This window comes from Tetrao urogallus (genome assembly GCF_951394365.1).
Source record: "Tetrao urogallus genome assembly, chromosome: 2".
NCBI classification, from domain to species: Eukaryota; Metazoa; Chordata; class Aves; order Galliformes; family Phasianidae; genus Tetrao; species Tetrao urogallus.
Genome location: NC_136814.1, coordinates 86,047,489 through 86,063,226, shown reverse-complemented (window position 1 = coordinate 86,063,226; position 15,738 = coordinate 86,047,489). Strand labels below are relative to the sequence as shown.

The window sequence follows — 15,738 nt, the reverse complement described above, 5'->3', positions numbered from 1 at the left end:
AGTCACAGCAACTCACCAGCCCACAGTTATATCTTGTTGCCTTCTAATGATTTAATGTGGATTTCTGATACTTTATTTTTCATTCCTGAGGCATGAAAAAGCTTTCAGATGTTAAAATCTGTTATCTGCTTCTGAGATCTGCACTGACTATGATTTTTACATGCTTTTTGACACACAATCTTTTCTGCATTTTCACTGGAGAATATTAAAAACACTCAACATCCAGAATAAAAAATCTTAAATATCTTGGGATGCTTTTAGCCATACTTGCCTTCCAGACACCCCTGTCCTTTCTGGAAGGCAGGATCAGCAGCTGTTTTCATCCTGGCATGCTCTGAAACAAACACTAGAGTTCCCAACAGACACATGGCAGCCCTCCATTGCAAGGCACTTCATATCAGCACTACTTGCCCCACAACCCACCAAACCTCAGCTTTCTTTTCCTAAAAAGGAAATACTGTCCCTGTGCTCTTAGGTTCATTAAATAACAAACTTAGAAACACTAAAGAGTAAAGGCTAGCATTTATTTTGACATTAAAATAGATGATCAAGTCAAAATTGCAAAACTTTGAGAAAGTTCCATGTGGTTGACCACAGACAAATCATTGCTGCTTTGCCTTTACGGAACTTCCTCTCTCGGAATCAAAATCAATCTTAACAATACAAATCCACTATTCATGTACAAAATTTCCCCAGCTTGCTAGTATTTGAGTTTACCTGTTAAAAGCATTGCAGGTAGAAACAAAGCTGCCAATTGGCTCTGCCCACTCTTTGCAAGAGGCATCTCTGAATGCCAGTGCGAAAGGGGAGCACGTTAAGGGCAGGGAGGAAAAGGGTCATTAGAAATAAAACAGTAAAAGGAAACACTATTTTGCACATGTAGTCAGCAATCACAATTTAGTGCTGCAAGACTTGAGTCAAATACTGTATTTGAATTTTAAGGACACTAGCTAACTCAGCATCATAAAATTATCTAGGTTAGAGAAGACCTTTAAGATCATCACATCCAAGCATCCACCTAACACTGGAAATCCACTGCTAAACCATGTCACTAGACATAATCCTGAAAGCAGAACATTTATCTTGACAAAATATAGCGTTTATTTAAAGAAAATCTTTTGCTTATTTTGGGAAAACCACCCCTGCATGAAACTTTAATAAAGAATTCAGCTGCACTTAGTTGACTTAACTTTTGGACTGCCTTGACTTCACTACATCAGCCAGATGGAATTATTATGATTTTCATAATTTTATCAAGAAAGAAACACTATTAATCTCAACATAAATAACGCCTTTTCTTTTTCAATGAAGAACAAATGAAAACTATTTTTCGCTCTTTGAAAGTGCAGAAATATAGTACAACTGAAATACAACTTCCATCAATTCTTGGTAATAACACATGTACTACACAACACTGATGCATACTAGCTGTCCTTCTGAGTGACACATTTTAGAAGAAATCTGCTTGCTTTTTCATACACAGGAAATACATTGTTTTACAAAGTTATCAGAAAACTCTATGCAACAGCACTGCTGCAGCATTCTAAAACTAAAAAGTCATTTTACAGTGTTGGTCTTGGCTAATTCCTCGACAAAATCCTTTTTACAAAGATCAGCTTGTTACAATTCCAGGCACTTTTGCCAACAGTCTCTCCTCTGTTTTTTTCAACACACACTTGTAGAACTCTTGTTTGGAATAATAGGCTACCCTTTCAACTGCCAAGAAGAAACTGAAATGTGGATAAGTACCAGCTGCACCTAGGAAAAGGGATGAAGTAAGCCCTATATTCTCAGCACTCTGAGAAGCGCTTAACTAATTCAATGTTTCTAAATGTTATGAATGCAAAAAAAATGGAACTTAAGGCAAAATTCTACATGCTGAAATTAAACTCACTGTGTTAATATTCTGCATCTTTCCCTCTTTGTCTAGCAGAGAGATAACATGTCAAGAGGGATTTCTGCAAGTGTGATCAGAAAGATCACAGAATGGGCAGGGTTGGAAGGGGCCTCAAGGATCATGAATCTCCAACCTCCTGCCACATGCAGGGGCACCAACCTCCACATTCAATACCTGATCAGGCTGCCCAGGGCCCCATCCAACCTGGCCTTGAACACTTCCAGGGACAGGGCATCATAGATCATAGGAAAGGCTATCTAGAGCCTTAGACTACACTCATCGCAAATTCTGCTTGTGGAAGAAATCAGTATAGATACAAAACTCCATTCTGCACGCCCTCTAAAACATTTTATGATCACTTACCTTCACAGAGCTTCTGCTTTATAACTTCTTTAATTCTTGATATTGCAATATAGTCTTCAACATAAAATACATAAGTTGATGAAGGCTTGTTGGCAATAGCTTTAAGTTCATCCTCCTCAATTTCTGAGCCTACACCAATTGCAAACAAAGTGATTTTATTTTTCCTTGCTTCTGCTGCTACATCTTTGACTTCATCTTGGGATTTTCCATCAGTGAGAACAACTGCTATTTTTGTTAAAAATCTTGAAGATTTGGCAAAAAGATGGTCATAGGCAAATTGAATAGCTCTTCCTGTTCTTGTATTTCCTCCCAAGTAATGTATGGATTCCATTTCCCTGATAAGATTTTCAGTGGATTCATGAGTTCCTAGAGGGATTTCAAGTACAGGGTAATCACTGTACTGAACTACTCCAACTTGGATAAATTTTGGCCCTATGTCAAAATTTCTTGTAATATTGACAAGCCATCTTTTGATTATTTCAAAGTTTTCTGGGCCAACACTGTAAGAGCCATCTAAGATAAAGACTAAATCAGCCGGAGCAGTTCTGCAACCTGAAAAGAACAAAAATGAAACAAACATTTTAGTGAACTCAATCACTTCCCTCTTCCACAGAAAAACATTCTTTCATATCAGTTACTGTTTGTATTTGAATCTTTTGAATTTGAATGTCAAAATAAATACATGTTGTTAAAAAAACAAAAACAATCAGCTGAGATTGTCAGTGAAAGGAAGATTGTTTCTGTAAACTATACAGATTAAGTTTGGTATCTGAAAACTACACCATTTTCTGTTTTGTACATTATCACCAGAAATGACTATGAAATATTCTGGAATTCAGTTTCTCAAGCTGCCAATTGCAATTCATGCAATTAGCAGAGAGGATTTTTTTTTCCCCATATCTCATTGTATGTAGAGATGACAAACAGAAAAATTCACTTTTGTTAGCAAACCAAAACACACTAGAGAGGAATAATCCGAATACTCTGGAATTCAGCAGTAATATCCACTCCTTCTACAAACACAATTTTAATGGATTTCTGAAACTACTACTTGGCACCTCTAAAACTTGTTGTCATAAAGCCCCAAGCCTCAACTGAATGCTGTTAGTAGCATATTCTGATTTTATTAAAAGAAAAACGTTCAGTTAATCAGCTCAACCTCCATAGTAAATTTATCTAATCATTTAGCAAATACGATGCACTCTACTTAGAGAGGTCTTTCTAACTGCATAATGACATCGGAATGGATTCAGTACTTTTAGCTGTAGCCATTCAAAAATGGAGCCCTCACCAAATTAGCAACTGCAGGCCATGGACTAACACATGTATTTCAATAGGTCAGTCCTATCTATTGTATATGCATATCCTCAGATGGAAGCAATAACTCTCTGGAGGGGAGAGATACCTTCCATTCATTCTAATAGAAGCTGAGATAACCGATATACAAGGTGCCAAGCAAACAGCTAAAATCAAGAGAGGTTAACTTGATCCCATGGCACTTGAGGCCACACAGGTTGCTGCATATTCCCATGCCTTCTACTTCATGAAAGGCTCCAACTCCACATTAGGTACGGGAGCTCTGCCTTGTCCTGATGCCTGCCTATGGAAACTCCTTGCCAGATTTCATTTCCCTTGAAAGCAAGCAGCCACCGTCTGCTAGAGAGATGCCTATGCAGCACACACAGTGGCAAAGAGAAAAGATGCTGGGAGAAGGAGCAAGAGGCAAGCACATTGTGATTCTTCAGAAGACAAGATAAATAGCCAGGTCAAGGGACACAAATACACAGAATAATTTAGGTTGGACTTTGGATGGCACTGGATCCAGCCCTCTGGGTCCTTTTTTTTTTTTTCCCCCCCCCCAGAACAGAAGGAATTTGATGGAGCTTCCTGTAAAATAACCGAAATTGCTTGAAAGAAAACTGGAAGAAAAACACTTATCCTGGAAGCATCCTTGTGGCCAGAGAAATGTTTTCCACACTCTTCTTATTTGGCCATTTTGTCTTTCAAAAAGGTACTTTGTTATTTCCCAAATAAAACAGATACAGAATTTTTTTTTTTTTTTTCCAGCCAGCTTTGACTTGATCATTCTGAAGGATATACTAAAAGGTGAACCCCAGAGCTAGAGGAATCTTAGCTTTCTCTATCAGAATTTCTATTTTTTCTTATTGGTTTCTCACATAATATTAAGATCTAAAAATTCATGCTATTTAAACCTGTGACTTCTGAAGAAAGGAGAACAGAAATACTCAGGACACTACTCTAAATTGGGACTGGGTCTCTACTGTACCATCTTCTACCTTGGACATTTTCAAGAAACATATACAGGTAATCCCTATAAGATTAATAAGTAATAATCTTAAGTAATAAGTAATCCCTTCCTATAAGAGGAATAAGATATTCCATCATAGAATTTTTAACAGGAAAATTGCCATAGAAAGAAATATCTTCGTGGGATGGAAAATAGATAGCATGCAACATGCTTTAAAATTGCCCTAAGCTGAAATATCAAAATTAAGACTTACTTGCTCTTGTTTCCCCATCTTCAGCTGAGATGTAGTCACGAAGCAGCAGAATTAACAGTGTCTGAAAAAGTCTTACAAGCTGTGCCATGTGTATTATATTTTCAAAGTCTTGAGGTTAAACTAGAACAGGAAGAAATAAAGAGAAAATACAATGTCATTATAGTACAAAACCTGCGCATGAGAAACAATTTCAATAGAGTCCACAGGCTCTGACATAAGGCTGATCTGCAACAGACCTCAGACTCAAAAAGTGTCAGTCAGGCACACAAACCCAGAATTGACTTCTGTCAAAGCTCATTTTTCACCAAGGCCCATATATGGGCTACATATATACAGGAGGAGGTTTTATTACCAATAACTGCTAAAATTGCTAACCTGCTATCCATCTTCTGATGCCATTATTCAAAGCCTTGACAGCTCCTATTCCGAAGCACAGCAAGTGTTTACGCATCAGGTATTGCTGTACAGAAGTTACTGCTGTCTCAATCCAAGCATCTGCCTGCTTCAGGCACACCTTTGTCTCATCTGCCTTGGAGCTGGGCCCACCACCAGGACTCAGGACAACAGGAACCATCAAAGCCCAGTGACTGTGTCCCATAACACCCAAAGTTACATGAATTATATGCATCTTAAATTTTAGATCCATTCATGATATCTCCTTTGTGATCACAATCTCTGAATTATGTCTCCAATGGCAAACATGGAATTTCAGTCTCGTAACGCCAACATAAATATAATTTAATTTAATTAAGACACTCTTCTAACCTACTGTGGAAAAAAGAAATCATAACGTGAAAAATACACATTTCTCAGGCTGCCCAGAGGCTGTGGAGTATTCTTCTTGGACATCTCTAAAAACCACCTAGAGGTTTACCTAGAGACTACCTGTATATGTTTCTTGAAAATGTCCAAGGTAGAAGATGGTACAGTAAAGACCCAGTCCCAATTTAGAGTAGTGTCCTGAGTATTTCTGTTCTCCTTTCTTCAGAAGTCACAGGTTTAAATAGCATGAATTTTAGATCTTAATTTTATATGAGAAACCAATAAGAAAAAATAGAAGTTCTGATAGAGAAAGCTAAGATTCCTCTAGCTCTGGGGTTCACCTTTTAGTATATCCTTCAGAATGATCAAGTCAAAGCTGGCTGGAAAAAAAAAGAGCTAAATTTACGGCAAATTTTCAGTGGCAGATCAGGGACAATTCACTGCACCACTCATCTCCATTAAATATGTTACATCTGGCCAGAAGACTAAGCACCCCCTTTCTCTCTTCAGGCCCTGCTACGTCAGTCATATTTGTATTTACCTATTACATGTTAGTTTTATCACTACCATTCTCCTTTACTAGACCATTTCCTAGAATCAAAATGCCTTCCACGAAGAAGGTCAAGAAACGTATACACCACACCTGGGGGGACTTCACTGTGGCCTTTTTGTCACAAGCTGACCAGAGAAGCTGCGGAAGCCCCAGCCCTGGAGGCATTCATGGCCAAGTGTGAAGGGGTTCTGGGCAGCATGACGCAGTGGGTGGCGATCCTGCTTATGGTAGGAGGGTTGGAACTAGATGATCATTAAAAATCCTTCTAATCCACGCCATCCTATGATTTTTACTTTTATTCATTTACATCCATTTTGCTCATGGACATATTTTAAATGACAGAAATATTAATGGCATAGCCCTCATATGTCCCCACTAGTCAGCTCTCATCAAGTTGTCCTAAAACTCTGCAAAACAAAAGTCCCAGCAGACAAAAAATTTAGAGCAAGAAAGAAAAATACTAACAAGCTTTCCTGGCCTCCATCCCATCTATCCAAACAGCAGGAACTTTTGCTCACCATGTGGTAATGGCCTCTTAAACTAAGGCATATCCAAACTTCTTGCTCCACTGCTGAAAGAAATAATTCTGCCTTCACAAGTTATCAGGCATCAGCGTTGGAAACACAGAGGGAACTGTAGGGCATGCATAACATATATCTCACTTCTCACATTGAAGAAATTTCCACAGCAGCCATCAGGGTAAGTCTTTAACCTTAAAAGACATTAAAGTCATTGAACTATTACATCAGAGCAAGATTTCTCTTGGTGAAAACTATGCTTGCATTTGAAGTATTTCTTAAAAAGAATCAGCAGAATAATTGCCAAAACAGGCTTGCCTGATTTGCAGAATTAAATTGTATTCCCTCAGTGGAAGACATTTTTCCATCTCTTTGCAACAGTCTTTCTGTATTTCATTTACAACAAAACCCAAAAAATATGAGATACTGAACCTAAAGTATGAAGCCAAATTAAGTACTTAGTGGTCCAAAACAGATTTACTAATAGAAACCAAAATTAAAAGGATAAACCTAAGACTTAAGCAACCATCCGAAGAAGATTCCAGGAATTACCAGCGTTCAATAAATTCTAAAGAAAATAATAATATAGCACTGCATTTTTAATAGTCAAGAGATCCAAGCCAATATTTCTAGAGACCAGACTTCTGTGTCTTCTCAACACAGTAATTACAGCCCAGGCAACAGAAGCACACTTGAAATTACTTACAGAAAACACTTGCCAAAGTGCCTCATTCCTGCTACCACAAAGAGGCCATCATTAATACCAGCCTAGGACCTCTCCACTGACATGGCAAAAAAATTAAAGTTAATCACAGCTGATCATCACCTTTCTATCTTTCTTCTTGTAAAAGAAACAGAAAGTAATCTCTATGGTGGTCCATGGAAGTGCTAACTACTTTCTGCTCTGCCTTTGAGAGCTGAGAAATCAGGATCTTCGCGCCAATTTTCTGCCACAGGAGCTCAGAAGCTGGCTCAGGCTGTGTGGAGAAGCACAGAGGGGTGGTAGACCTGTCCCAACCCTGAACAGGGAGCAGGACACGGGAGTCCTGTTTGCTCCTTGTTTTTAATCTGCATTTGCTGGGAATCAAACTGTAGCCAGCCAGCCATATACCTCAAGGTATTACAGCAAGCAATGTGAAATTGCTTGAAAACAAAACCTAAAAGACTATTCAAACTTCTAGCTTTTTTTTTTTTTTTTTTTTTTTTTTTTAAGTATTACCTGTTCATGAGTACATTTCTACAAATGTAACAAGGAAATAACTTTTTTTTTTTCCCCTCCTACCTCTTAATTCTAATCACCCGGTTTTAGCACGTGGGAACTCATGGAAGAGAAATTCATACAGGGTAACTAAATTAATGCACAGATATTGCATCTAGCTGAAGAAAAGTCTTGGGTACTCAGAGAGCAATAGAAGAGAATTATCACACACGTTGCCATATTTGTCGAGGTTTCCCTCATGGCTGCTTCATTTTTCCACTGTAAATGGAACAGTGCACCACACCCAAAGGCTCTGCAATTCTAGTGATGCACTGGGTAGCGAAAGCAAACCTTTGGCTACCTCCCAGCTCTACAAAACTGTTTAACTTAAAGCTGCAAAGGCCTACCAGGCTACAAGGGTCTATCAGACATTAACTGCAACAGAATATTCAGTTCATGGATCTTTACAACTCAGCCTGGTCATTCTTCTAGTCTTCACTATATGTTTATTTTATGAGGGATTTTTAGTGTGTTGGATTTGTGATGGTTACTTGCCACCATTCTGATAGCAAAAGGGATGTTCTGAGTGAGAACAGCTCTCTGGTAAAATAGACTCCCTTGCACAGAGCAATCCCAAATGCGGTAAGGCCTCTGCTTTGTGCCCCTGAAAAAAAAAGGGATTGTACAGTACACCAGATATTATTCAGTATCTCTGTGCCTGTAATTTGCATTGAAAGCCAGGCAAGCTTCTGCTCATCTCAGACTAAGTGAAAGGCAAAACCACAGCAATGAAGTTTGGCTCCACCACCCCATGCCTCATGAGTGCATGGTAAACTACAGAGACAGACAAATTACAATCTCTCTCTACAAGTTGGGTTTTTTTGTTTTTGTTTTTGTTTTGTCATATATGGGTAGAAAATTCATTTAAGTTTGGAGCTTAGTGTAATATCAACATAGCCACATGCTGTGCCATTTTAGGCAGCTTGAGCCAATTAGACAGTCAGTGCCTAAATGCACCATCTTCTTTGGTGCATTTTCTGGGCACTGCAATTATGCTTTGCAGCAGCATTTGCACTAACAGGGCAAACACGGCTCACCTCCAGCTGGGAAGCAATAGATATCTGGTACAGCCATTAATGGAACAAACAGCCATTTTGAATGAATTCAATGCTCGTCCATGTGTTGGAGATGGCAAAGGCATGCAACTCTCAAAACAGCTTTGCTACACTAAAGTACATAGAGAAACATTCAGACAAGTACATCTTCTTGTCCTGATTTCAGCTGGGACAGAGTTGATTTTCTTCACAGTGTCTGGTACAATGCTATGTTTTTCTCCCCAAACCAAAACAACATTGATAACCACGCTGATGTTTTAATTGTTGCTGAGCAGTGCCAGGGTTGTTTCAGCTTTTTAGTGCCTCATACCATCCTGCCAGCAATGGGGCTAAGGAGTACAAGAAGCTGGAAGGAGTGAGAATCAGGATAGCTGACCTAAAGGGATATGACATTGTGTTAAAAAAGAAAAAAAAAAAACATATATAACTGTAGGGGGTTGGCTGGGCATCAATCAGCATGTGGTGAACAAGTGCTTGCACATCATATGTTTTGCATATATACACACACATACATAATTAGTAAATAGAAAGAACAGTAAGAACAAAACAGAAAAGGAAGGGAGTTTTTATCTCAGCCTATGAGTTTCCGCCCCGCCGCCCTCCCCCCCCGCAATTTTCTTCCCATCCCTTTGGGGTGAGGGGGGGGAAAAAGAAGAGCAAAAGCTGTTTAGCTGTTTGCTGGGTTAAACCACAACACCTCTGTATGTATACACAGCAGAAGAATTTCATGCCCACCTTAAGTTTTCAGTAGGAAACAGGTGTCTAAGCAGGTTAGGCAGCACTTCCACCCTGCATTTAAGAAGCCTACAAGTAACACCTCTTGTGCCTCAGAAGATGCACTCTTGTGCCTGCTGATGCACTCTTTCCATACACAGCTTTCTAGTGTCCAGATGTGTATCATTTTACTCTTCCCAGGAATATTTGCTGAAGAAACTTTCCATTTAGAGCAACTTGGAATCTTACAGAATCAAAACTATTTGCTCTACAGTGCAGTTTTATCACTATTCAAACTGGGGAACAGAGTGAGACTTCATTTCTTTGAAGAGCCTGGCTTCCCTAACACACTAAGTTCTTGCTCTGGAATGGCACTGAAGTGTTACAGAGGTTGTTTCTTTCCTTGCTTCTTCCCATTGCTAGTTTCTGCCTAAGAAAGAAGTGGGAAGGGCATGGTTTTAACCTTTTCCAGCGTTCCAAGAAAATAATCAGTCTAAGGGTTATGCATACTATCTCGTCTTCCAAGTATAAATTAACACTTCTCTCATATTACATCACTGTATAAACATCTCTCAATTCAGCTAGGGATCATTCAGTTTGGCATACAAAGAAAGAAATATTAAAACATTATTATAACAATAATTAGAAGGACATAATGGAGATTTTTTGTATTCCCAAAACTTATGCATTAATACAGAAGAAGTACAGCATGACAAAAGCAACGCTGAAAATTCCAATTCATATGCATTAAATAATGTGAAAAAAATGCAATATTGTATCACCTTTTTTATATTCAATCTGTTTTCAAAATAAATGAGTCTTACAAATAACATTTTGGGGCAGTTTATATTGACTTTTTATTCTTAATATTACCAGCCCTAAACATTCAAAAAGTTAATGAAGTTACTTCCAAGTCTGTTACTTTTAACAAGTAATATATCTGAATCTCTATTTTCCACTTGGATTTCACTCCCATTCTGCTATGTTTTCCATTATTTCCACATTATTACTCTTCATTTAATTTTTCCTCAGTAAGCACAACTGATGAGGTTATTATACCTTCCATCATTTAAAAGAATAACAGCATTGCCTTACAAGGGTGAGGCTGTAAACACATAATCAGTTTAGGCTCAGTTTGTACATAAATATGCGTACATAAATGCAATGTCGTGCATAAATAAATAAAACTGCCTACAGTGAGGAGTGTATTAGTATTCCCATACCATTTCTATTTTTATGTAGGAATGAACTGTTTTGGTACAACCACCAGTATAATTATTTTCATACTAGGACTGTTCTGCAGCATTAAATATGTGCTTACAAAATAGCTCAGAGGAGTTTTTCCTAAGAGGGATCAAAAATGAGAATGATGTGTTTAGGATGCATACATTGCAAGTTTGCTTTACTTCTTATTATAGTTAGCACCAGTGCAACAAGAATGAGAAGTAGTTGTACAGCAGTTATTTTCCAGTTAAGTCACATCTATATTTATTTATATTACAGCTGCTAAATAGGAGTACGCAGTTAAGAGTACACAGAGACATCTTCTGATCCTGAAAACAAGCGTAAAGCATTTCATGGACTCCCTTAAAACACACAGACTAACACAGATTTTATCTGGGTCTTCCACGTTGTTTCAACATCCTTTGCCATCTTTCTTTTTAAAACAGTGACAGGGGAAGGAAAGGACTGCTTTGCTCCCCACCATAGGAAAGCCTACCTAATAAACAGACTAAAGAACTAAGATGGAGCTGGAGAAACTCATAAAGAAGCAGGGAAAGATGCAGGCAAAAGCCTGCTGCAGCTGAGTACAAGTCCATGGGAGAAGCAATAGGAGATGTGCAGTGACAATGGAAAAGTAATGCAGTTAGCTAAAGCGGAATGTCCAAGTACCTGCAGAAAGTGAACAAAGACTGAACAGTTTAGAGAAACTGCAACAGTTTCAGAAAGGTAAATGAATTGGACATGCACCAGCCATAGAAACCCATAGAGTATCTGCAGGTAAAGTAGAACTCCAGAAGCTGCAAAAGGCTCATAAATAAACGTGTAAGCTTCATACCATAAAATTCAGTTCAGTTATCTCCCAAGGAAATGATATCTCCTGAGACACAAAATGTCTCATCCACACCACTAACCTCACACCTCACCTGCAGTCTCACATTTACAAGCATAACCTGTCATAGGGTCGCAGAATGGTTTGGGTTGGGAAGGCTGTTTAAGACCATCTGGTTCCAGCTCCCTTTCCACAGGCAGGGGACACCTATGCCCCTTTCTATAGGCAGAGACAAGGCTGCTCAAATGTTATTTTAGATTTCTCATCCAAAGCTCAATAATGGTATTAACAAATATTTAATATTTATGTTTGATATTTCATTCCCCCATGGCAGAGCTACAACTTCAGCCTCTCATTAAAATTTGATAGCTTAACATCAGAAGAGCATTACTTGACTACTGATAAATCTTTTAAATCTTCAATCCAAAAAGCATTTCAGAGATAAGCAAGAAAAAAGAACAAATACTGAGCAAGTCGTTTAAATGAAAAGACTGCGCAAAACAATTGCAATTTCCACTATTGGTAGTATGCGGTGTACAAAATAAATTCATACAAGTTAACACAACATGGTAAGTTTACACTCCATATTTATAGCTTTAACACATCCCGTAGCATAAAGTATTATGAAGATTAAGTAAAGAAGTGGAGAGGATTAAAGAAATGAATCATATTTAGGCAGATTTTCAAAATTTTGTATCTGTACTTCTCAAGTTGTACACTACAAGGTAACAGGTTATCCAACCTATTTCAAAGATGTTATTAAAGACAAATGCAATTGATAGATATTTTAATCCAAGCAAGAAAAATACTTCTGAAAGCAGAAAGGAAAAAAAAAAAACTCTTAAATGAATTGGGCTATTTATTATTCATGAGACTCATTGAAGCACAGCAAACCCACAGACTCCTCCAATCTACAGCAGAGAAAGTTTGCATTCATGCTCCAACATCTGAAATCACATAAATGTATCTTCTTTTTTTGGCATTTTGCACTATGCTGGACCTACTCCCACTCCTCAGTGAGGCTGTGCCAGATTACAGAAATTAGTTATTATGGGTTAAATTAAAAAAGCCTTGCTACAGCTTTTGAGTTGCTGAATTGACACACGATTGGCTGCAGAATACAGGGATGGGCAACTTATGTAAGCAACTACCATTGGCAGCTCAGCATCCTGGCTGCAAGCAATGAGTCTGAGGTCTCCCTAGAAACCATGATTTCATAAGGACTGTGAAAGCCCATACTGTTATTTCTCTCTTTATCAAGCAACTTGAGATTCCACAGAATTTTCCTTCCTTCAACAGATCCAAGGAAAACAAAACAGCCAATCAATGGGATAAAATCTGACATGCAAATTGTACAGTTGAAACTCAACTACGTTCTGATAATAAGACTCAGTCAAACTTATTCCTACTGGATATCCAAAAGGTCTAATTTTAAGTGTGCATATGTATATGTATTTAAAAAAAAAGAAAACAAAAACAGCAGACAATTTAATCCAACTGACAACTTAATCCTGAAGCAACAGTCTACAAGACCACTCTGTCTGCACTAAGGAATGCAGAGCTTAAATGGGCCAATAGTAAGTGTTGATAAAGGAAAGAAAACAGCCATTGGAGCAGAGTGCAGTTACTGGTAATTGCAAATTGTTTAGATGTTGATAGAAAGCCGACTAATGGTAACACAAAAACTGAACCTATCCAAGTAAACTTTTAAAACAATGTAAAGACTATGTTAGGCGTACACCCAGTTGACAAGGGATACACAGGAACTTATATCCATTGCTGCTTCAATTCTCAAAGTGTGCATAAAAGAACACTGGCAGAGAATTCAGAAACACTACCATCGCTACCAAATTCAACTAGGTCCTTGATATGCCAGATGAATGCTTCTGCTGATAGCTCTTCACCTCTTCCTCTTCCCATGCATTTATTTTTGTTCTCTACATTTTAAAAAGGGAAGGTAGGGCTGGCTTAATACACATGATTTGCAATGTCATGACTGCAACATTTTGAGTGAAATCAAAAAAGAAGTAGTGGGAAATACACAACAGGTGATTTAAAATGTTTGCTATATGAAGAAAAGACTATCTGTGAGTACTGTCTGCCTTTTTCAACATAGAATATCAGAATCAAGAGTTGTATTTTCTGTCTCCATTCCCTTCTCTCCTTTGTTCCTTTTATTTCTCAGTCAAAGAGGACTCCAACAAGCACAACAGATTCAGCCTATTACAGTTTCTCATTATCTTTTTCCAAAAATAATGGCTAATACCATTCCCAGTGACACGTGATGTATTGTCAATAGCTGTAAGGGTAAAACTGACAACGACGAACCCTACTTCAGCTGAAGGTTTCAACATTTTATTTGAAATCTTAGCCCTTTCCATTTCTTTAATTATCTTCCCTCTCTTCCCTCATTTCTGTAAGCATTCAGTTGGAGATAAAACAGATTACTGTGTTGTTGTTTTTTAATTAACAGTAGTCTATAGCCATGGGAAAAACCGGTTAAAGCTTCTGCTACACCTCCAGAGGCTATTTCTATTGTTTTATGCTATGCAGTTGTAATAGGATCAAAAGTACAGCAGTGACAGCAGAGTAGCAAGGTCCTAAGCTGCAGCAAGAGAGGTTTTGCTCAAATACAACAGCCATAGACACAGAAATAAAGGGAAGAAGCTGCTTACCTTCAGAAGGCCTCAGATAGACAGGAATCTCCAGCAAAGTACCCTTACCTCCACTGCCAACCCTTAAATGAGGTCTGGGAAGAGGTGGATCCCGGCTCCACCCCTTCTGGTCACTCAGCAGCACTGCATGCACCTGAGCTCCCCTGGGTTGGGCATGCCTTCCCACCAGGTGCTCAATCACTGCTTCAAGCCATGACTCAGCAGTTGTGCTACAACAGTGAAAGCCACTGTTAACATCTTTGTCTTTTGGGGTCTTTTCATTCCACTGAACTTAGTACAGCCAGCTTTTGACTACATAAAGGAAAGTATCTTGGAAATATTTGATTGTATCATAAAATTTTGCCAATATATTATATTATTATTTTATATATACACTCACTGACAGCAAACCAAGAAGAATCATATAAGCTGAACAAACAGAAAAGAATTCAAGGCTTTCTAGTTCTGTTCTTTAAAATACAGTGGTTGAGGGTGTTGCTTTTTCTTTTTTTTTTCCCTATAGCCCTTTTCTTATTCAAAAGTAGGCTGTGATTGCTGCAGGAATAGAAATAGTAGCGATTCTAGAGGAACTGAGGTCTTGAACTATCAAAAAACTTAAAATAGCTCCAGTTCTCTTCAGCGGAGCTAAATCAGACTCTCAACATTTAAGACAGTTTTCTGAGGGAAGAAAACAAATTTAGCACATTCATGCTCAAAGAGCAAAATATCTTTACTACATAAATATTTATTCTTTCAAATTTCCTAACTTTGGTACTTTAATAAACTCTTGAAGGTCCAGATATGCAACAACCCAAGGCAAAGATTAAAACCATGCAAGATTTATCTGCTCAGCTGCTATCACCTGCAAAAAGACTAAGGACAATCCAGTAAATATTCAAGCTCACTTTCTTTAAAATGTGATTATTTTTACAGCCTGTTATGCGAAGCTAATTATTTAGATTACATTTATAAAGTATAAAATTCCTCCCCAGTCCGTAACATAGATCCTTCCTTCAGTTCACAAGGCAAGTAAGGACATAGAAGTCCTGCACAGTTGAATAAACAGTGAATGGGCAACGCACACAAACGTTTAGCAAAGGTGCAGACTGGGAGATGGCCACCACCATCCAGCTTTATTTAACCAGTGTCTCTGGATAAACCCCATCCCAGGAAATTCTTGTGTATCACCCTTTGCTTTCAGCTTTATTTCACTTAAGTAAATAGCATTAAGAAAAAAAATATATTCAAAACAAGGCATGAAATTTTCACCGTAGTTGTTGTAAATCATTTTCGGACATAGCAAATGCACCATTTTTTCCCCAGTCCCCCCAGTGGGTGCCTGAACAAGAAGATGTTCTAAGTTATACATGAAAGCACACACATTTGGAA

The 15,738-nt window shown here is 38.2% G+C and overlaps 1 protein-coding gene across 2 annotated transcripts in view; it reads right to left on the bottom strand.

Annotated features, from left to right (window-relative positions):
* The window catches only part of COL21A1 (collagen type XXI alpha 1 chain), a gene marked incomplete at both ends in the record, with an annotated part of 74,741 nt that extends 69,871 nt beyond the window's left edge, over positions 1 to 4,870 (bottom strand). For both annotated transcript variants that reach the window (XM_079549876.1, XM_079549877.1), the window contains 2 exons: positions 2,261 to 2,812; positions 4,783 to 4,870. In XM_079549876.1, coding sequence (XP_079406002.1) covers positions 2,261 to 2,812; positions 4,783 to 4,870 — 640 coding nt within the window. The remainder of the gene's footprint in view (positions 1 to 2,260; positions 2,813 to 4,782) is intronic.
* Between the last annotated feature and the right edge of the window lie 10,868 nt (positions 4,871 to 15,738).